Below are 22,359 nucleotides of genomic sequence, written 5' to 3'. Positions count from 1 at the left end.
ACTAATACTAAAGCCAATGACAAGTAGCTCTTTTTAAATATACTTTGTTATGCACAAAGCTAGGCACTTTTTGTATTTCACTGACAAATATCCCCCTTGTTCACGGTAGGGATGATTATCCTTGGAAAAACAGAGGCTGAGCAGTGAAGCAACTTGCCTGGATGTTCCCCCTAGCTCAGGCTGCCAGGCTGCCTTTAAACTCAAGTCTGCTGACTGGAAGAGGCGGGGATTTAAATGAGCCCTTTGGGTGCAGGGAAGAGGAAAGAGAAGGGAGACAAGGCCATGTTGGAGGCTGCCTCATAGTTGAGACCAGAGGTGATGGTGTAAGGACTCAAGTGGGATGAGAGAGAAGACAGACCAAGTGACCAGACACTGGGAGATGTGATGACTCAGGTAGCTCTGGGGCCCCCAGCTTGCAGGAGAGTGAGGCACTGAGCAGTGAGTGAGGAAGCAGCTCTCAGCCTATCCCTATGAAAGAGAAGCTTTGGTGACACACAGATGTGGGTCTAGGCCCTGGCTCTGCCATGCACCAGCTGTGTGACCTCAGGTAGGTTACTAGTCCTCTCTGAACCTCTGTCTCCTCCACCAGCCTGGGGCAAGGACTAAATGAGACAAGAATCTCAAGTCGTGCTTGATATGGTAACTGTGAGCACTTTAGTTTCCTGATTCCCCTCTCTGTAACCTCATATACCCCCAAACGTCTGGCCCACCTTCCAGGGACTGACACTGACCCGGCATGACTACTGTGGGGCTTACTTTAAGACCTTCCTTCTGGTAACTCTGGGAGATACAATCCAGGACACCTTTGTATTTGTTTAAATAAACCCCATCAGCTTGGAGTCGACTTTTCACGACATCCATAGGAGTCGCTGTCCCCCAAGAAATTGCTCCTGTAAAGAGAGAGACAAACAAGTGTCAGGGACTGGCTGGTTGGGATCTGGAGGGGACGTGGCTCCCTGCCCATTTCCACCACTAACAGGCTTAACAAGCTACTGGGGGAAGTGGAAAGAGTTCAGTCAGGAGCTGCAAAGGTTTCTCTGAACCTCACTCATCACTTGCTGTGTGTGGGACTTTACAAAAGTCTCTTCCTCCAGGCCTTGGGTCTGCCATCTGTAAAGTGGGGCACCAGCACCCATCTTCAGGGGGTTACTGTGAGGACAAATAAACGGACGCACGTGAACGTCTAGCACAGTGCCAGGCCCACAGCCAGAGCTTCCCAAGTGGATGCCTTTATTAGCAGCTTTTACTGGAGAAGCAGGAACAGGCCCCAACAATACTCTGCAACGCCCTTCCAGGACACCAAGGGTGAGAGCCCAGAGCGATGCCTGAGGCTGAAGGCTTGCAGCTCCCCAGAGACAGAAGCAACTCTGCATACAGAGAAGCTAAACAAACACTTGCAGGTAGGCTGCTTGCCAGGGAGGGACCAGCCCAGAGATGGAAAAGAGCAGGGGCAGGTCTTTAGAAATCTTGTGACTTTTCCAGAGGTGTGACATAGAGGCCTTGGGACCACACAAGCCTGGCTCGTCATTGGTGGAGAAGCTCAGGTGCCCCAGTTTGAGCACCTTTGTGACTTGAAAGGACTCTAGGAAAACAATGCCAGGTTATTGTATAAACACAGAAATTGGCACATTTTTGGACAGGAAGAGAAAAACAAACTGATGCCAAAGTCCAAGGCAGCTGTTTGCAAGGTTTTGTAATTGCTGCCCAGGAGCTCCCAAAAGCGGCCCTAGCCTGCCCTGGGCCCTCTGCCCATCCCAGCCTCCAACCCCCATGGCCTCCTGCCCGTGACCCTCTGGGAACCCTCTGGACCTCCCCTTCCTCTTGACTCCTGCCAGAATAACAAAGCTGATTCTCCTGGAGTCTGTCCAGGTGCTGCCCTGGCATATTCCCTGGCTCCTTAGCCCATGGGCAAGGGTATTACAAAGTGAGGTCTGCCTACCAGGCCCCTCATACCTGCTCTCACCAGAAATGAGAGCGGATGGGGCCTTGTTTGTCCTCCGTCGGCAAGTGCTTACTAAGCCCTTACTAGGAGCTAGCTCTGGCCAGGCCGCAGACACACGGGGGCAGCGGGCTGGACACTGGTGTTTGGTGGCTAAGACACGGGCTTTGTCATGTGTTTGCTGAGTTTTGAGCATAGCTAATGAGGAGGAGGGGGAGGAGAAGCAGGAAGTGGAGGAGCAACGACGATTTTCTTCTTTCCAGACCTTTCCCCACAGCATCACACATGCCACGTTTTCAGCCTTCTTAAGAAGCAACCCCCTGTTGGCTTCCACACCCTGCTCTGGCTCTAGCTGCATACCTCTCGTCCCTGTCCCCCTCACAGCACCACCAAGCCCCTCAGAGGTGTCGTGTGTACTTGGACTGTCCTGTTTCTTCCATCCCCTTCTCTCCCGATCTCTCTTCAATTGGGTGTTCACACCCTTCACCAACATGGGTCTTGTCACAGTCCCTGATGATCTACATATGGCTAAATCCAGGCAGCAGGAACAGCAGGTGCAAAGGCCTCGTGGTGGGGAGGAGCCAGGCACGGTCGTGCCGTAGCAAGGAGACCAGCGTGGCTGAAGCAGAGCACGTACAGGGGCAAGAGCAGGAGCTGAGTGCAGACGGGCAAGAGACAGCTGGGTCATACAGGGACTGAAAACCACTGCAGGAACATTGGTTTTTACCCTAAAGGAAATGGGGATGCTGTATGAGTTCTGAGAAGGGGGGTGAAGAAACCAGTCCATGGTCACAAGCTGAGTAAGTGTGGATTTGAACTGGGATCTCACTGACTACAGAGTCTCTGCTGTACTGTCTGCATGTACTAGCTGTGTGCCCTTGGGTGGGTCACCTAGTCTCTCTGAACCTCGGTTTTGTCTGACAAATGGGGAGACTCATTCCTCCCTTACAGAGCTAATGAAATGCTCACATTAGAAAGGTTTGCTATGTGCCGACATTGAAAAAAGGTGAACCATGATAACAGATTTCCTTTTCAGAGCTCAAGGAGACCTGACCCAGAATGAAAGGGGAGAATATATCTTCTGACCAAAGGTTCAACGATCCCAAATAGGGACTTGCTGTTCTCATAGGTCCAGAGGGAAGGAGATGCGGAAAAGAGGGAGACCATTCTCTATTCCCAGCCCTTCCTTTGTTTGGCTAGGTCTGGCATATAGCAGGTGCTTACCAAATACTCACTGAATGAGTAGCTAGGTGAACTGTGCCCTTCCCTGGGGCAGAGAAGGGCATGATGGGCTCCCCAGCCTTCCCAATACAGGAGATCAGCACAAGTGCAGGGGTCAGTATGGCTGCCCTTACCTGCCATGCCGCCTGCCAGCCACACAGCACAGAGGCTGGGGCCTGTGCAGGCCTCGGGTGTGATCCAGTCATTCAGGAACACATAGGGGATGAAGTAGAGGCAATAGCCCGGGACATCCCTCAGCAGCATGGCACCAACACCCCGGTACATCCCTGCCAGGCCCTCGGTCCGCACGATGGTTGCAATGCAATCCACAGGCCCCTGGTAGACTGGTGGCTTCCCAAGAGTCATCGCCCTGGGTCTCAAACCAAGGTTGGCTGCAAAGACAGGGAGGAGAAGATGGCAAGCGACCTGAGGTCAAGAGACTGGCCATTCTCCGGCACCAGACCCAGCCCACTGACAGTTTCCACTCACATGGCCTGTTGGTTTTTACCAAAACTGCTGACCTTGGCAGCTCAAACCAAGATTCTCAAGTCCCAGCAGAAAGCCCCTGCCAACATGTGTAGCCAGATTGGAGACAATGCCTGCCAGGGGATAAAGTACCAGCTGCCATAGGATGTCCAGAGGTTTCTGGTCAACCATCACTATGTCTTTGTAAGCAGCAGGGACTGCAGACTGTCTAGGATCAAATATGACAAGCTGTACCAAGCTCCATCTTAAAAAAGAGGTTGCAAAGTCCCATATTCTCTGTGTGTGTGTGTGTGTGTGTGTGTGTGTGTGTGTGTGTTTATGTGTGTGTGTGTGTACTTGTGCACAGTGTGGCAAAAGAGCATAAGAGATTTTGGACCCAGACTATTCTGGTTCCAAATCCTGAACCCACTACTTAAAAACCTTTCAACCTTGGTAAGCTACCTTTTGTCAGCCTTTGGTTCCTTATCTTTAAAAAGAGAACAGGCCAATATTTATTGTATACAAAGTTGCCAAGAGAGTAAATCTTGAGAGTTCTCGATTCACAAACACAAACGGTAACTATATGACACGGATGAACATGTTAGCTAACCTCACTTTGGTAACCATTCAACAAATACACATGTATATTAAACCTACACAGTGTTATTTATATCAATGTTAATTATATCCTAATAAAGCTGAAAAATATTTTAAAGGAAAAAAGATAACAGGTGAATATAAATAAGGTAATACCTATAAAGTGCTCAGGTACATTGTAGCAGTGGAATAAGTTATCAACAGATTATTACTGAGACTGAGGTGACGGGCATAAGTAGGGGGCAGGATACAGGGGCTGGAGGGCCAAACATTCTGTAACTCCAGCCCTGGTCAGGCCATGCCCTGCAACAGCTGGAGGGCAGCCCTGATGCCATTGGCTCCTCAAAGTCCAGGGGCACAGGGCCACTATGTCCTTGTCTACCTCTGGGGTGTCTACTGGCAGATTACGGGGTATGGTGTCCCTAGCTTCTTCTAGGGCTGTATGCAGCCAGCAAGCAGCGACTCCGTCTCTTCCATATAACCGTTCCAGCTGGCTCTCCTGTCTCCATCTCTGATGCTCATCTCCCCTTCCACGGACCCTTTGGCTCAGCTTTGCTTCAGGACCAGAGAGGACTCCCAGACCCGCTGCAGATAAAGTGGACTCTTATTCTCAACACTCTCTTCTTGAAGAACTCACATGGCATGACCAGGAAGGACACAGAATGAAAGCCTGCCTGTGACACACACCTATTTTGCCACCTGGGTTTAGTTTCCTGAATGTGGCACCTCAGTTTGGTTTTACACACGCGGACAAAGAGGCAGCAACGTTCATTACACAGTTGAATTTCTAAGCTCCCCAAATAGTCCCATCTTTATCAGATGAACGGTTGAGAGAAAGTACTCAGCTTCATGATTCCAGAGTCCAAACTGCAGATTTGAGAATCAGGTGCAACCTGTCCTTTTACCCCTCCCAAAAGGAGGTGGGGTACAGGGGGAACTTCCTATCTGCCTGGGAAGTGTGCTTGAACAAATGAATCCCACATTTTCTTTTTGTGTGTGTGTGGGGGGGGGGAAGAGAGTCATAATCACTGTCATGTGTGCTTGGCCAACTACAGTGTGGGCAGGAGGCAGAGTCCCATGCACTTTCATAGCAGATCCCCCAGGGAGTGAGCAGGGGTCGTGGCCACTTTTGGGGGCAAAGGGTCCACTGAGCTCAGAGCAAGGTCAGACACTATGGTCTTTGGAAGCCCACTGAGAGGTCACTGGACACCCCTTCCTTTCCCAAATCCACTATAATGCTGCTAGGGTCATCCTGGGAAATTTGGGTATGAAACAGAACAGATGTAAATGTCCCAACATATAAACTGTACCTGTGTCATGCTTATGTCCAAATAACAGTGACCTGACCCAGGAGTCAAGGTGTTCATGAATCAGCTGAAGGTATGATGTGGCTTTCAGAAGTTACTGATTGAAGGAGCGTGTCCTGATAATATTCTGCTTGTTTAGAGGTATAGATGTTTAAAAAAAATACTTGCCCAACCTCCAGCATGCCTTGTCAACAAAACACCTGAACATTTTTCCTTTTCTTCCCAGAATAAGCGATAAGGAAATTCTCTCATATATTCTCCCAGGTTTGTAACATAAGCAACCTAGCTTTTATTGCTTGAGAAATATCCATTTATGACTATGAAAGCAATATAATTGCCATGGTGACTACCATCACCTGGAATACTGACACAAATCTGAACCAGCAGCCAATGCCTTCTGGACACCAGTTGATGCTGCAAAGGCCTTGGAACTCTTTCCAGCTCCCTCATCACCAATGGTAAAGCACACACACACACACACACACACACACACACACACACACACACACATACACTTATCTGGAAATAATTTCAAATTTGTAAAAAAAAAAAAAAGTGCAAAAAAGAAAAACTGTACAAAGAACACCTTTCTATATCCTTTACCCAGATTTACCTATTGTTAACATCTTACCTCATTTGTAAAATGTATGGTTTGTGTGCTCTCTCTCTCCCCCCTCCTCCTCTCCCCTCCCCTCCCTTATCACTGAACAGATGCCCCTGTCCCAATGCATAAACTTTGCCTGGGCTGTGTTCTTCTCCAGGTAACAGTGACCTGACCCGGAATGAAAGGTTTCATGAATCAGCTACGGGTATGATGTGGCTTCCAGGAGATGTTGGATAAAAATCTTCCTTGTTTAGAGGTGCCAATGTTGGAAAAATACTTGACAAACTTTGAACCGGCATTGTCAACAAGACCCAAACTTGTACTTTTTTCACTCTTTTCCCCAAGGTAAGCAATGAGGAAATTCTTTTGTACATACGTGTATATATTTTTTTCACACATACATACATAACATTATTCTCTGAGCCATTTCAGGGTTAGATACAAAATGGCCTTTTACTCCTAAATGCTTCAGTATGTGTTTTCTAAGAATAGGAATATTGTCCTACCTGCTACAGTAATCAGAGTCATAATCTATATTCACAATACCTTTACCTAATATACTGTCTATACTCAAGTTATCACTTGATCTCATATTGACCTGTATGGCATTCCTTCTCTCCCAAGGGCAGGATCTTGTCTAACCAGGCACTGCATTTAGTTGTCATGACTCTTAAGCTTCCTTTATTTATTTTTGTTTTTAGTAAACTCTACACCCAATGTGGGGCTTCAACCCACAACCCCAAACTCAAGAGTCTACACATCCCACCTACTAAGCCAGTCAGGCGCCCCCAGATTCCTTAACTTGGGTCATTTCTACAGCTTTTCTTTGCTTTTAATGACACAGGCATTTTTTAAGAGTACGCTGCCTCACTTCTGATGAATAGACCCTTCCTCATTTGGGGTTTGTTTGAGGTTTCCTTGTTATCTCATTGAGATGATGCATTCTTCCACTGCACTTCCTCCCTGTTTTCACCTCTTCTCCCATGAGGACTAATGACTCTCAGGAGCCCCTGGTCGTCTTCTCTGGCCTCGTCGTATCCTGATTTTTATTAGTTTCCTTTTTAATTCAGATATAATTTACATTCAATAAAAGATGTTGCTTATAGGTGCACAGTTAATGAGCTGTGACAATTGCATGCTCCTGGGTCACCACACCTTACTGAAAAAATGACGCCTTACACTTGAAACAAACTGTTTTGGTCCCAGTGAACATTCCAAGCCTACCTACCCTCTCCTGCTTGCTTTACAAGGTAAAAGAACTCTGTGGCATCAATGACGTGTCACTCAGTGAGAAGCAAATCTTTCAACTGGACGATGGTTGTTAGGGCCCATCCGCATTAGCAACAGGGGCATGATGATTCACACGGGACCACAAAGCAGAAAACAGCGGCAACTCGTATCATCTGCTCCGGCCAAAAGATGCTCTGAGGCTGGGCCCCGGGAAGCATGGCCTAAAGAGGCGGGGCTTTGGAGGCGTGATCCAGGGAGGCAGGAAGTTGAGAGACAGGACCTGGGAAGGCGTGGCTTGACGGGCTGGTCCAGGGAGGCGCGGCTTAGGAGGCGGAGTCCAGGGGGCGGAGCTTGGAAGACAGGTCCTGGGGAGGCGTGGCTTGGCAGACCTCAGAAAAGCGCTGAATCAGAGTTCACAGTTAACTCTATTTAGAACAAACTTGGGTGACCTTTAAAAGCGGACTTGGGAGGTTGCCGGCAAGCAGCGCTGGGAAATGTGCACAACTGAAATCCGTGGACCTGCATGTTGTTTGTGGAAGGAACTGGAGAAAGGAGGTGAGATGCTGGGGTCAGTACTCTGTTCACACTGAACCACCAGCTCTGAGACTGCTGTTACTGAACCTTCAGGGCTTGGCTTGGGGGTGTACAGGTGCATGTGAAGGGATTCACATTAGACATGTTTCCTTCTAGGACAAAAGATGTTTCGTTTCTCTAATTAGAGTTTTTTGTTCTAAAATGAGGATAAATTATAAATCAAATTTTGGTTTCTTATCATGAGGCTTTGCTATCTAGACCATTTTTTCTTGATATATATTTTTTTTCCTAAATCAAGACCCTATTACCTTTTACTATGACAGGTGTGGATTAAATACCCGAAACACTCAGGGCATCTGTGGTTTTGTTTTCCCAAATTCAGTGAGGACAAACTCAAGCCCCCTATACCAAGACAGGCAGGATGCTCAAAGTCAATGAAATAGACCCTTACCATGCTCGTCATCTTCATCCAGGAGCAGAGGAGATCCTATACAGTCCTAAAAACATCGCTTCTCCTCCAGGCTCCCTCACCTTGTCTAGCTGGGTCCCTAACATTACTCCTTAGGCCACACAGTGAGGCCGTCTGGCTCCACTGCTCCACACCAGGGTCAGGTGTCTTGCTTACTGGTCCCTGCCAGGGCCAAGAGGTTCCTCTGAAGGCAGATGCTTCTGCATGGGGTGGGGGTTTGCATGTTGGGCCAATCCTAACAGGTACCCACGCAGCCACCTCTTGGGAGTTCTCCCACTTCAGAGGGGCTGAAGCAACCCAGATGCAGGCTGGGGTCCCCACAGATTTGCCACTGTTGCCCCTCTTCTCAGAAGCCCAAATACAGCCACAGAGTACTGCTGGGCCCTTCTGAGACACAAACACCACACAGTTTCATCTCTTTCCCTTCTCAAATAGTGCTGTTTAAGTTCTTCAATGGGCCATGACTGTGGAAACAGGACAGTCAGCTGAAACACAATGGCGGGTCACTGATCCACAGCGGTAAGAGGACCAGCCACAAGGAACACAAAGGCCTGGCCATTCTCTGGAAGGGACAGAGCCACCAGACCTTTCCCGTGGGTGCATAGTTAGAGATGGGATGGAAACACAACATTATTTCTCAGCAGGTCATTTTCTACAGAAAATCCTTAACAAATAAGCCATCCACGGACAAGGTCCTGCTGGTCCCAGTCAGTGACATGCAGGTTTACCAAGTTTTCTGTGTTCAAACACTTCTAGGCTAGCGGACTAGCAAATTGGGAGCATGGACTTATTTCAAGGGACCCGCAAATCGGTTAGCATTATAGATACACATAATTCCTAAAATATCTCACATACATGTATGACCATTTTTCTCCTATGTGTAGGAGTTATTGTGGGGGACATGACAAAAATGTACCTAAAATACTAATTATCCATAGTAACTTCTTGCCATAGGTGCTTGCTTTATCCATGGACACTTAAAGTACAGCTGCTCTTCTATGGGTTGGACCCCATTTAATGTATTTTTTTTTATTTTTTATTTATTTTTTATTTATTTTTCTAAATTTTTTTTAACGTTTATTTATTTTTGAGACAGAGAGAGACAGAGCATGAACGGGGTAGGGGCAGAGAGAGAGGGAGACACAGAATCGGAAGCAGGCTCCAGGCTCCGAGCCATCAGCCCAGAGCCCGACGCGGGGCTCGAATTCACGGACCGCGAGATCGTGACCTGAGCTGAAGTCGGACACTTAACCGACTGAGCCACCCAGGCGCCCCTGTATTTTAAAGGTATTCTTACGAAAAGCTGGGATCACCCCTCCCAGTGCCTGCAAAGGCGCTACCCCCTATTAAAAGTTCTGTTCTAGGTGCTGCTGTTTTCTGAACATGTTGTTGTACCCTAACCAAGCAAGGAGTTTCCTGATGACAGGAATCCCACGCTACGGCCTGTCCTAGAGCACCGTGACCCTGTACCTGACACGGTGTCTGCTTTGTGCCTCAATATCCACTCAGTCAACACTTGAGCATCTGACCAGGCAGCTCTCAGGACTTAGGCCTCCCAAAGTTTCCCTCCCTAGCTTGGCATTCATCCAGTCCTGGTCCTGTCTGGTCCTTGTCCCTGAGGCTGTAGATATCGGAAGAAACTCCCAAATCATGGTCCCGGCCACTGCACTATTCCAAAATGTCATGGAAGCATGCCGTACCGTGGATATACATCCTCCAGCAGACAAGCCGGGTGTAACTTCTATGATGTGGGTTTACGCAGGCTGGGCAAACCCCTCAGGGCACTTCTTCGGAATGTTACCAACCGGGAAGCTCTCGTCCACTTCCTGTTTCCAATGAGTCCAGCAGTTTCCTTACGGTCTGAAGAGTCCAAGACAGGCAGATGGTTTAGTAGAAAGAGCCCGGGATTAGAAGCAGCTGGGGTTTGCTTTGTTGCTCAGTTGCTATCTACTGTACGATCTGGTGGAAAAGACTCAACCACACTGGCCCTGAGTTTCCTCATCATCTACAAAAGGGGAAGGATAAATAGCCTGTCAATTTCTTTTGGCTTTTGTGAAAATTGAGTGAGCATGTTGACAAATGAACTTTACTTGAGGCAGATAGTCACTCCTATTTTTAGCACCCCTATCCTGATATGACTCCAGATTCTGGAAGTGCTGGTAGTACCAACCTCGGGCAGCAGTGGCCTGCAGTCAAACCTACTGTGGGAGATTGCGGACGCCCACGCAGGGCCAAAAACTACCAATGCTAACGTCAAGTCTGAAATCAGAACAATATTTGCCCTCGTCAATTGATTTAGAGACCAAATGGATATGTCACCCAGGTATATCACCTGCACAGTGGCATGTGTTACGTTGTACGCACCTTCATTCATCTCTGCTAGCGGTGTGGGACCACAGTTTGGAAAAGATTCAGCCAAACCATCCAGAATTCAAGAACTCCTCTTGAACTACATGGCTAAAGGCCTGGCCTCTGCACACATTTCTTCCTTTCACTTTAGGGCTGCTACTGCTCCAGCCCTCACATACCACTGGCAGCTCACAGCCTACATAAGAAGAAGGCTCAGGCAGTACGGTCCTGGCTTGTCTCCAGTCCTTTGACATACTCCAAGGGTGTCTGTCCTCCCACACGGGCCTTCTTCTTCAGGAGTTAAATGGACCAAGAGTGAGGGAGTTTAGTATCAATAATTCCTGCCCTGCAATGGGAAAGTCTTGAAAGATCTGCTCTATCAGAAGGTTGCTCCTCCCCAAGGCCAACCTTCCTGAAGAAGAGTGTTTTTCTTGGCAGCCACACATCTTTATGGTGGCAATAAAACTCCGTTGCCAAAGAGACAAACCGAGGTAGTCAGGGCCTCCCAGACACGGTTGGCGACTTTCCCAGCCGGACATCTCTGAAGATTCAGAAAAATCGGACAAATGGTTCTACCCCATCTTGTCATCATGCAGATCCTGGAGCCCAAACAGGCTTTGTATGCTGGTGCGTGGTTGATGATCTTGCCTGCCCAGATCTAGCCCTCATGTGGCCCTCCCTGCTGTCACCACTCCAGCCCTATTTATCTCACCTAGGCATGTTTGGAAATCAGGACCTTCTTCTCCTCAAATCCTGGCCACACTCTCCCCTTCGTTCTGTTCATATAATCTTGAACATGGTAGAGTCAGGCCTTCCAATGAGGGATCCCTCAACCTCCTTCCTCTGGCCCTGCATCATCTGCTTTGCTCTTCTCTCACAACCTGGAAATGAAAGGCTTTTTCCTTCCCCACCCTTTGGTCTCTGTCCCCAGTGTCACGTCCTCGTCAGCAATTCTCCCCTCTTGATTCCCTTTACACGACATTGGTGACAGGGGCCTCCCAGGACTCTGCCTCCAGGGACCATGGAGGTGGACAGCTGGGAGCAATGCCCCGAGACACCATGTAACAGCTGAGGGAGCACAGACACGTCACACGACCCGAGCCTCAGTTTCCCTATCTGTAAGACACAGAGAATGGTATGATGATTTAAAGGCGGGGTGCACGTGGTAGGGGCTCAGTAACTGCTGACTGCACAGCTGCTGGTGTTGCGGGAGCTCCTTCCTGGCATTTTCCCATTCATCTCCACCCTCTTCCTTTCTGCGGCTCACCTCAGCTGTCACTTCGCTGTCACACCCCTGACTATTGCTCCCACCCTGATATTCCAGCTGCAGTACCTCGCACAGGAACCCAGCCAAACTCAGCATGTTCTCACTCAAGCCTGCCCTCCTGCCAGTCTCCAAAACTGCAGCAGGGACAAGAAGCGTATACGGGTCACCTGCTCCACGCCAAGCGCGGCCTCAACATACTTCACGTGCCGCTTAATTCCCCGTGTGGGAGGCTTCCTCCCTGACAGTCACCCAAATGTCAAGTCCTGGGTCATTTTGGACCCTTCCCTCTCTCCTGCTTGGCCCACTGATTCTCCATCACAGATGCCTCCCATGGACCACTCCCCTCCGTCCCCAAAGCCCTGGGCCCCCTGTTCCCTGGTCTAAGGCTACAGCCCCAAAACAATCCATTCACCTCTCCTTCTTCTGAAGGCCGGATCCACCTTCCTACCACACAGCTCTGCGTGGTCATTCTGGTGTCCAATATGCCTCGCTGCCTGCTGAAGGGCACCTTAGCCCACCCTCGGCTAAGAAATCCAAACTGTTCAGGGGCACCTGGGTGGCTCAGTTGGTTAAGTGTCCAAATTCAGCTCAGGTCATGATCTCACAGTTCGTGAGTTCGAGCCCTACATCAGGCTCTGTGCTGACGGCTCAGAGCCTGGAGCCTGTTTCGGATTCTGTGTCTCCCTCTCTCTCTGGCCCTCCCCCACTCACACTCTGTCTCTCTCAAAAATAAACATTAAAAAATTAAAAAAAAAAAAAAAAAAGGAAATCCAAGATGTTCACAACTCACCCTGCACCTTCCCCTCCCTGCCCTAACCAAGAATGGTTCACTCGTTCTGTCACATGCCACATGCCTGCTTTTTCCCGCCTCTGACCCTGTCCCTACAGGTTTCCTCTGTTTGAAACCCCTCTCCAACACCACATTTTCCTCTCCAAAGCCTAGCCAATATTCAAACACCTCATCAATGGCCACTTGCTCTCTGGAGTCTTCCTGACCTGCAGAGCCAGACTCCGAGGTGCCAGAGCCTTCCATAGGCCCTTCTCATTTTGCTACACCCCACCAGACTGTGTGCTCCCTGGAGGCAGGGGCTGTGCATCTGATACCTCTGATTTATCTACTCTGCGTGGCTCACAGCAAGAGCTCAGGAAAGGCTTGTGAATGAAAGAACCAGAGACTGTGTTCCAACAGGTAGAACACTCAGCTCTCTGCCTTCAACCGGGCCTGGTGAAATTAGAGGCTGGTCAGCACAGAGTTAATGCTGAGCCCTCCTCCTGCAGGCCCCAAACTCTGCCCTCCTGGGGGGTTGAGGTCTTTGTGATACGCACATTAATCAGACTCTGAGTTAAAACACAGACCTGAAAGCTCGAAGATGGAGAAGTGAGTGTGAATGGCCATAGACCTCCAGGATATGACTTGGCCCAGGCGGCAGAGGGATTGCTGGCCTCTGGGACCACAGCCCTGAATTCCAGTTCAGGCCCAATAGGGCACCCAGGGAGGCTCATGCCCACACACAGGGTAAGGATGACTTAAAAGGGAGGGTTTCTTCACAGGTGCCTTACAGTCCAGGCCACATCCAGCTGAACTCAGGCCAGCCTTTCCTTGCCGGCCAAGCAGCAGGGGCACCAACAGAAAACCTCTGCTAAGTTACAAGAGTTTTCGTGCCGGGTAACTGCTGTTTAGTATGCAGCGGCAGTCAGAGCCAGACAGAACTTCCCTCTCAACTTCGGCCACTGCTGATGTAATTTGGTAAAACGCTTCTGTACAACAATTTCACAGTATGTGCCAAGAATCTTAAAAATGACCAGAACTTTTGACTCATTCATGAATCAAAGAGCCCACACATTTAGGGAAACAACCCTAACTGAAAGCAACTCCTTATGGACACGTTGCCTGAGCACATTACTATTTTCAAAAGAGAACAAACGGTCAAAAACCTAAACGTCCATCACGGGAAACGTGGTTACATAAGTTTAATAGTACAGCTAACACTTATTTCATGTTTTCAACAAGCTAGGCATTGTGCTAAAATAGTCACGTGTGATACATCATTCCGTTCTACCCCAGTTATGAAGTAGCTAGTATGGTTATGCCTGCTTTGCCGATGAGGAAACTGAGGCTGGGTGACGTTAGGGGAGCTACCCAGAGGTCCTGGGTTCTCACGGAGGTAGGATTAGAAGCAGGCAGTCTAACTCCAGAAACTGCATTTTTGCCACACTGTATCATCCCCCTCCGATACATGTGTGTCTGTGGGCCTTGTGTGCACAGAGATGCACATTGATTTTAAATATTAGTCATCTATTTTAAGTAATTTTATATGCCATTTTCATAACATGGAAAATATTATAATATTGACTTAAAACAGAATATGAAACTGTCTATATAAGGACAACCTCTTAAAATATTTTAATTAAAATACTTTATATTTAAATATTTAATTAAAATACATACTTTATTTAGAAAAAGAAACACATTACTGTAGTAACAGTGATTATATTTGGACATTCTCCCTCTACATTTAATGTTCTGTCTTATTTACATTTTTTTTTAAAGTTTATTCATTTATTTTGAAAGAGAAACTACAAGTCAGGGAGAGCCAGAGAGGGGAGGGGAGGGAGGGAAGGAGGGAGGGAGAGGGAAAGAGATTGAGAGAGAATCCCAAGCAGGCTCTGCACTGTCAGCACAGAGCCTGATGCGGGGCTCAAACCCACAAACTGTGAGATCAGGACCTGAGCCCAAGACAAGAGACAGACACTTAACTGACTGAGCCACCCAGGAGCTTCATGTCTTTTGTACCTTTTCAACCACGGGTCACCACTGGTAGATAATCAGGATGAGCTCCCTGGTGCTATATTTGCAAGCCTTCAGCTGAGCTGAACTCTGACCTTGACGTGGCCTCCATTCTACCTGTCACATGTCCCAAAGCAAAGATGCCAGAGACCCCCGGCACCCAGCTTCAGTATATGGGCACAGTCTCTCATGGCCCATCATCTCTACCCAGGAAGTGGTTTGGACAATTCTGGGGTAAAGCCACAAACCGTGGACAATCCCACAAGCCCTGCCCAAGGCTGCCTGCAAACGCCCAGCTCAGCACAGTCACCACACGGAGCAGGCCTGACCCAGAACCAAGACCACAAGCCGGTAAGTCAGGACCAGCCACACGCTGATCCAGTCCACACAGTGCTTTGGGCTTCACGGCGTTGTGTCTGTGTCTGGTTTTGTTCTTAATTAGTTTGTCTGACAATTTCCAATCCAGGCCATGCGGCAACTGGGACCTGGGATGGGGTCATAGCTGGCCCCTCAGACAGGATGTGAGCCACCCTTGCCACAGTCCCCACCACTCCCTGCTGCCTTCCCTGGCACCAAAGCTGACTCGTGCTTGAGCTGCTGCTTTTGCAACGGCAGAGTGATAGCGAAAGTGAAACGTGTTCTATGTCCACGTTTCAGTCAAAAGAGGAAAAATGAGATGTGGGTTAGGAGGGCTGTGGGTGTCAAGTAAAACGGAAGTGGGTACATTTTCCAGGCACCTCTGCTCACTTATGGTACCTCCCAGGTCTCAGTGAGTCTTTGAGCCTTCCATCTCTGGCCTAGAGGGTTTCTGAGGGACGAGGAAAAGAAAGCCGCGTCCTTCCGCTTTCCTGGAGAGGCTCCTGGTGCAAAGTATGGCCTGGTGGCCCAGTGCCAGCCTCTCCTGCTCCATACCCCGAAGCATGATAGCTACCAAAGACCTCCCCCCAGCCCCCACCCCCGCTCTCCCGCCCCAGGCAGCTGGACTGGGGGTGAACAACAGACCAGGCAGACACAGAATTCACACCCATCCCTTGGATTCCAGGAGCGGGGCCTATTACTTTAAACAATGTCCTTTTGGAGACATGCTCCCAGCCCACTTTCTCCCTCAAGACCGATGCTAGATTTGTGGTAACTTTGTGCCAAGGCCCGAGGAGTGTTATCAAAGCTGCTTCTACATCCGGGCAGACAAAGAAACAGCACCAGTGGGCCCTGAGTCACTCCACTTCCCCCCGGGGGAAGAACCTCAGGACATGCCTCAGGCTCCCCTTTGTAAAGGTCTAGGAACGGGGTTGCTAGGAAGATGAGACTCACACTGAGCTCTTCACATGGTGCCTGGCACAGGATACAGGTTCAGTAAATACTAGCTACTCAGCCCCCACTGCTGTCATCTGGCTGAGCCCAGACGAGAAGCTTGGGGAGCACAGCTCAGGCGGATGCTGCAGTCCTAGTTTCTACCCTCCCTGCACTTGCTCAGGTAAACCGCCTTTGTCCTCACACCTGCCAGCTAAGCCCCGGGGGGCCCAGGTGCTAAGACTTAGAACTGCAGAGCTGAGAAATGTTTGCCTGCAGGAAATTCCCCTGTCCTCTTATTAAGAGCCTCCCCTGAGTCCACAAAAGGCCAGTTCGTGGCACATTGAAAAGGACAGAATAAACACATGTTCATTTTCTGTTGCTGCTTCGAGGGATTGGCTAAAGAGAGGGCTATAGCCTGGGAGGGCTATACGTCAGGCTCTCTTGGTTGCTGGTGAGCAAGCACAGGTGACCCTGAGTGCTGTGCTGGCCCAGATCAAGTGCGTACCTAGTGTGCTGGGTAAATGAACAGGGCTAACAGCTATACAGACCTTACAGTGTCAAGCTGGGGTGTGAGTTGAATGGCACACACACAGTCAGGCATCCAGTGAGCTGTTGCAGCTGCCCAGCTCCCTAAAACTGGCTGGTTGCACCCAGCTTTGGGACCCTTCTTGGGTCTGGCCCTTCCTGGACTGTCTCCCATCCTTCCTCCAAGCTCCAGAGGCTTTTAGCCTGGCCTCAAGATCCCCTGCGGTTCAGGCCTTGGCCTGCCAGGTTATAGCCACCATTCTAGCACCCTCTGTGGGGAAGGTTGGGGGTGGGAGAGGGCAGGACAGAGGATGGAATCACTTAATTTGCCTCTAAATGTCCCAGGCTTTCCTAAGGAAGGCATTTCTTGAGAAACACCTCCCCCCGTGTCCGGGCTGGCTGTGCCTCGCCTCCCCCAGTAGGCACACGCACGCCTAGCCCTTTTTCCTCCCTTTCCGGGGTCAAAGTGCCCAGGTTGTGAAGGACGCAGGTCTGCCCCCCGGAGCAGAAGACTCATCAATGGTAAATCTTCCAACATCCGGACCCAAAGAGTTTTAAGACTTAAGGAGAGAGTTCCTCTCTGCCTGAGACGGACATAAAGCTTTCCTGAAATAGGACAGAGAAAACACCAGGCTGGGGGCCAGGACTCCTTGTTCTCAGTCTGTTCATGATGTTCATTCCTCTACATCTTTGCTTTTGCCTCTGGGACAGGACCAGATCAGCAAGCTTCAGACATTTCTGTGAGGTGCAACCCTTCGACTCAACTAAATTATACCAAGACATGACTCAGTATGTCAAACAGGTGGAGGTGGGATCCCTTTGCCCCGCAGGTCTCTTAGCGGTCCCAACAGGGGTGTGCTGTAACCCTCTGGATGAGCCAACCTGTTTGTTGCCCTGTGTTACCCACATGATGACAGTGACCGTGGGCCTGGGGGGTACTGAGCATCCTTGAGGCAGGACGCAACTGGCTAGGGGCGCTGGTCCCAGGCCCTCCACATGCCCCAGTGAGGATACCAGCATCGTGCTCACGGAATGTACAGCCTTGTCCCGAATACATCCTGGGCTGGACAAGATGTGCGGGCTGAATCAAGGCAGAAGAGCTGCTGGGCTGGCTGGAATGCTCCCCAATATATTACAGGGCTTTGACTGTGGAGCCCAGCTGAGCCCCAGCCTCTGAGGGCAGAGACGTCACATACAGGTCATTCAAAAGGCTGCCAGGGAGAAGAGTCTTATCCATGAGAGCTGTCAGCCCAGACCAGACATCTGAGGTGTCAGGAAGCACCACAGATCCAGCCCTTCCATTATACAGAAAGGAGACGGTGGCCCAGGCAGGGGCGTATCTTAACCTGACGAGACAGAGTGCAGTCAGAGTCAAGAACCGTACGTGGAGGGATTGAAACCTAAGGCCCCCAGCTTGTCCTTCCGTGCAAGCTGGCACTTTCTACTCTGCACACCAAGTGCCTTCCCGTTCTTTCCATCCTCCTTTATCAAAACCACTCCCAGGAAAAGACACAGAAACTCCTTTCTCAGCAGAGAGGAAGTAACAGACTCGGCATGTGGTACAGGGTTGCTGTGTAGCACACCAAGAAATGAAGCTCTAACTACAAAGTCAAGGATGGGGAGAGGAGTGACCCCTCACCCCCTACAGCTGGTGGTCTAGGTATGAGACGTCCTGGCTGCACACCCTGGTGTTGTGGACAAGTGTGTGGGTTTGAGATCCGTCTGTGAGTTCCTCAGGTCCCCATGCCTGATTTAATGCTCTGGGATGCTCTTTGAAAATTCTTCATAATTTTTCGATAAGGAATCCCACATTTTCCTCCCACACTGGACACTGCAAATTATGTAGCTGCTCCTCACCCACCGGTCATTAGCTGTGTGGCCTTGTATAGGTGTCTCAACCTCTGAGAGACTTGGTTTTCTCCTCTGCAAAACGGACGCAGTAATAGCACCTGCCTTACACAATTGTTATGAAGACCAATTAAGTGAACATACACAGGGCTCTAGGTAGGCGCCTGGCACAGAACAATTGATTAATCATCTAATTAATGATAGATACTACAGATAAGAAGAATAATTATAGACTATCACATGACAATGCAGATGCTCTGCTCAATGAAAAGGATATTAACAACTGCATCCTAGACCGGCGAACCAGCCAAGGGTCGCAGGTACCCAGGCATCAGGACCCCTCCCCTACTCTTACCTTCCTGAAATGGCTGTGTTTGCATCTGCAGCCGGATCTTGATGAGGTCTACGGGCGTGCCCAGCCCCACAGAGACCACGCCAGCCACCATGCTGGCCAGGAGAAGGTCAGACAGGGTGCTGGACGGGCTGGCCCCGGGCTCCCTGCAGTGGTGCTGGCTGAGGAACCTCTGCGTGTTACTGAAGACCCCAAACACCGCAGAGTTGTAGACCGCGATGCTGGCAAGGGGAAAGGACATGCCCTTGAAGAAGCCGAAGACCTGTGGGAAAACGAGGGCGGTGGAGCATGAGGGCCCGGGGACGTCTGCAGGCCAAGGCACCGAGCTCCCCAGGCTGCCCTCCGCACAGTCCCTGCCCGCCTGGGAGCCCGCAGGCTGGTGAGGTGACACTACAGGAAAAATAAATCATTATGACAGTGACAAGAATACAAGAGGATGCTGAGTGATAGGAGAGCCATGGCAGGTGAGGGGGTGCTCTCCAGGGCATTCTTGCCCTGGGCGGAGAAATCAGCGCGTGTATGCAGTTTTGTTTCCCGAGTCTAGGTGTCCTGGGCCTGGAATCCGTATTTGCCACCAGGGTGGCCGTGTTCTTGGGCTGGACGGATATCAGGCTGCAAGGAGCCCTAGAGGGTAGCACAGACTTGCCAAGCACCATTCTCTGGAACATCTGCCAGGTGCCACGGGGACATGGGGACACCATAAGAAATCCTCGCTGCCCTCACTGAGCCTACGCTCTGGGTGCAGGAAAGGGGAGGGGGACAGGGCCAGACAAACTGACAGGTGACTAAAATTCAACGTGTCAAGTCTATGGGGAGGGTCTAAGGGGAGCAGAGTCCTCAGAAGGCTTCTGCACATACGCGGAAACCACAGGAAAGGGGGCTGCAGGCTGAGGAGAGGGTCCTTTCCACACTGCACTCTTTTTAAAAAAAATTTTTAATGTTTATTTATTTTTGAGAGAGGGAGAGAGTGACGGAGGGAGAGAGGGAGGGAGGGACAGAGAACGAGCTGGGGAGGGGCAGAGAGGGAGGGAGACACAGAACTTGAGCTGTCAGCCCAGAGCCCAGTGCAGGGCTTGAACCCACAAACTGTGAGGTCATGACCTGAGCCTAAGTCGGACGCCTAACCGACTGAGCCACCCAGGCTCCCCTCCACCCTGCACTCTTGAGGAACATCACAGACACTCCTCCGAAACCTGGAAAATTCCAGAGGCCCTTGGAGGAGTTAGGCCAGCACATACTTTCAGCTCTGTGCCAAAAGCGAAAAAGCACCAGGAAGCTGTTGTACAAACTCCAGGACCGACACAAACCTGCTAATCCTGACCTAGGTGTTTGCGCCCTATCTGTCAGAGGCAGGACGCCTCCCACTCACAAGTTCACACACAGCCTGCCTCAGGTCCTCCCTCCAAAACAAGCTCCTCCAGATAATGTGGGACATCACTTAGCCCCAAAGTGCTGTGTCTCCAAGGAACGCCCACAGTTCCCACAAAACCCCCGGCGCTGGGACATTGGCTGGCAGGCAATGGGGACCATGTGTGCCAAAAAGGAGAATTGATGGCCACCTTTCAGGGGAGTGACGAATTGCACATCGCCGGGAACAGCTAGAGTGAGGTTTGTAGTCCATTGTCAAGCAGCCTATCAAGAGAGTTAGAACACCCAAACAAAAAACACACCTCTGAGGAAAATCTCCGAGCGCAGATGGGAGGCTCCCGAGCCCCAGGGCACCTCCTATGATGGAGGCCGTGGAAAAGGTGGTGGTCAGCAATGGGGCCAGATTTCCAGGGACTCAAGAGAAAGCCCAGGGCTGCCACGGGACTTGTAACTGACCGCTTCTTTAAATTGTAATTTCAGGGGCGCCTGGGTGGCTCAGTGGGTTAAGCGTCTGACTTCGGCTCAGGTCACGAACTCACAGTTCGTGAGTTCGAGCCCCGCGTAGGCCTCTGTGCTGACAGCTCAGAGCCTGGAGCCTGTTTCAGATTCTGTGTCTCCCTCTCTCTGACCCCCCCCCCGTTCATGCTCTGTCTCTCTCTGTCTCAAAAATAAATAAACGTTAAAATAAATAAATAAATAAATAGTCATTTCATCACAAATCAGAAAATGTATTTTAAACTTCCCAAAGAGGGGCCTGAGAAAGTCTTCGGAAAGCACACGCTAACTCTCAAGAAGGGTACCTGATACCCTCTATAAAATATTATTCAAAACTGGGGCACCTGGGTGGCTCAGTCAGTTAGGTGTGCGACTTTGGATTTCAGCTCACATCATGATCTCAGGGTTTGTGAGTTTGAGCCCTGAGTCAGGCTCTGCGCTGACAGGGTGGGACCTGCTTGGGATTCTATCTCTCTCTCTCTGTCTCTCTCTGGCCCTCCCCCGCTCATATGCATGCGTGTCCTCTCTCTCTCTCAAAAATAAACAAACTTAAAAAAATATTATTCAGTTTTCCCCTTGGAAAAGGAAAATCTTGGGCCTCCTGGTCTCAAGAAACCTGAGGTACAAGTCAGCGCTGGACATCTGGAATCAGAAGGGCCTGGCTCCCGCCACAGAAAGGGAAGCCAGTGAGCGTGTGGTTTAGTGACCTCTCGTTTGGCTTTGAAAATGGACGGGTCACCCTGTTTTCACAGGACTTCTCCTTCCTGTGACTCCAAATTCCTTAGAACTTCTCCAGAGAGGTTACACAAAATCGGGTCTCTCTCCAGTAACACTGCACAAGGTGGCAGGGTTAAGTTTAGGTGACGCACGACACTTGAGGTGTGGTGGTGTGAGATGAGGAGGGAGGAGGCAACGCTGAGCCAAAAGCAATGATCAGGCCTCCCGCCCGATGGGCTGGCATCAGGACCGTGGCCACGGTGCCCGGGCCTGGGCAGGCTTCGAGCGGTTCGTTCGTGGGAGTCCCTGGCGGGTGCGGCTCCAGGCCCTACCCCGGGGTGGGGGGTACTTACACTCTCCCTCCTGTACACTGTGCGGATACAGCTGATGGTGTCCCCGTAGTTGACGCCGGCCTGCAGGCGAGTCTGCGGAGAAATGCAGTGACGTGAGGGCCCAGGCCGGGATCATTCACATCCCCGCTGCCCCAGAGACGCTGACCTTGTTGCGCCGGGGTCCGGAGAGGGGAAGGCCCTGCCCCAAGTGACCTGGCCAGTGAGGAGGGCTGGGTTTCTGTCCCCACCAGGCCTGTGCTCTGTCCTCTACCTGCACCGCCTCCCTCAATGTCCCATTCAGACCTTGCTGAACATAGCAGAAGTCTTCCTGGTCTGAGAGAAGAACAAAGGCCCGTTTGTTGTTCCAAAGTGATGCCTGAATGATCAGCATGTGATCCCTGTCTCTTGACTACAAAAACTAATCCGTGGCCCTGCTCCGTCTGCTGTCCACACTCTGCCATCCTCAGTATTAGCAGAGCGACTTGTCCTTCTCACCCCCCGGAACCCGCATCTCCCCGTTGGAGGATGGGCTGTCTCCCCACTGGTCTCCCCGCTGGAGGATGGGCTGGTCTTCCCTCTCACCCCTTCGCCTGCATCTGCACAGCAGTCACGCTGTTCTCTTCCAAACACCGTGAATCGCACCACTGCCATTCAAAGTT

General features: G+C 50.4%; 1 protein-coding gene across 1 annotated transcript in view; it reads right to left on the bottom strand.

Moving 5' to 3' along the window:
* The window catches only part of SLC25A48 (solute carrier family 25 member 48), a 51,049-nt gene that overhangs the window by 10,117 nt on the left and 18,573 nt on the right, over nt 1–22,359 (bottom strand). Inside the window, exons 5-8 of the mRNA XM_047076101.1 lie at nt 21,722–21,793; nt 18,792–19,050; nt 3,295–3,552; nt 757–890 (exon numbers count right to left, since the gene is read on the bottom strand). Coding sequence (XP_046932057.1) covers nt 757–890; nt 3,295–3,552; nt 18,792–19,050; nt 21,722–21,793 — 723 coding nt within the window. The remainder of the gene's footprint in view (nt 1–756; nt 891–3,294; nt 3,553–18,791; nt 19,051–21,721; nt 21,794–22,359) is intronic.

The sequence above is a fragment of the Lynx rufus genome, unplaced genomic scaffold (genome assembly GCF_022079265.1).
Source record: "Lynx rufus isolate CCGP_SWC_20201006 ecotype Redwood Valley unplaced genomic scaffold, mLynRuf1.p SCAF_1, whole genome shotgun sequence".
In the NCBI taxonomy this organism is placed as follows: Eukaryota; Metazoa; Chordata; class Mammalia; order Carnivora; family Felidae; genus Lynx; species Lynx rufus.
Note: the sequence above shows the minus strand (reverse complement) of the source record. Positions and strands in the feature narration are given on the sequence as shown.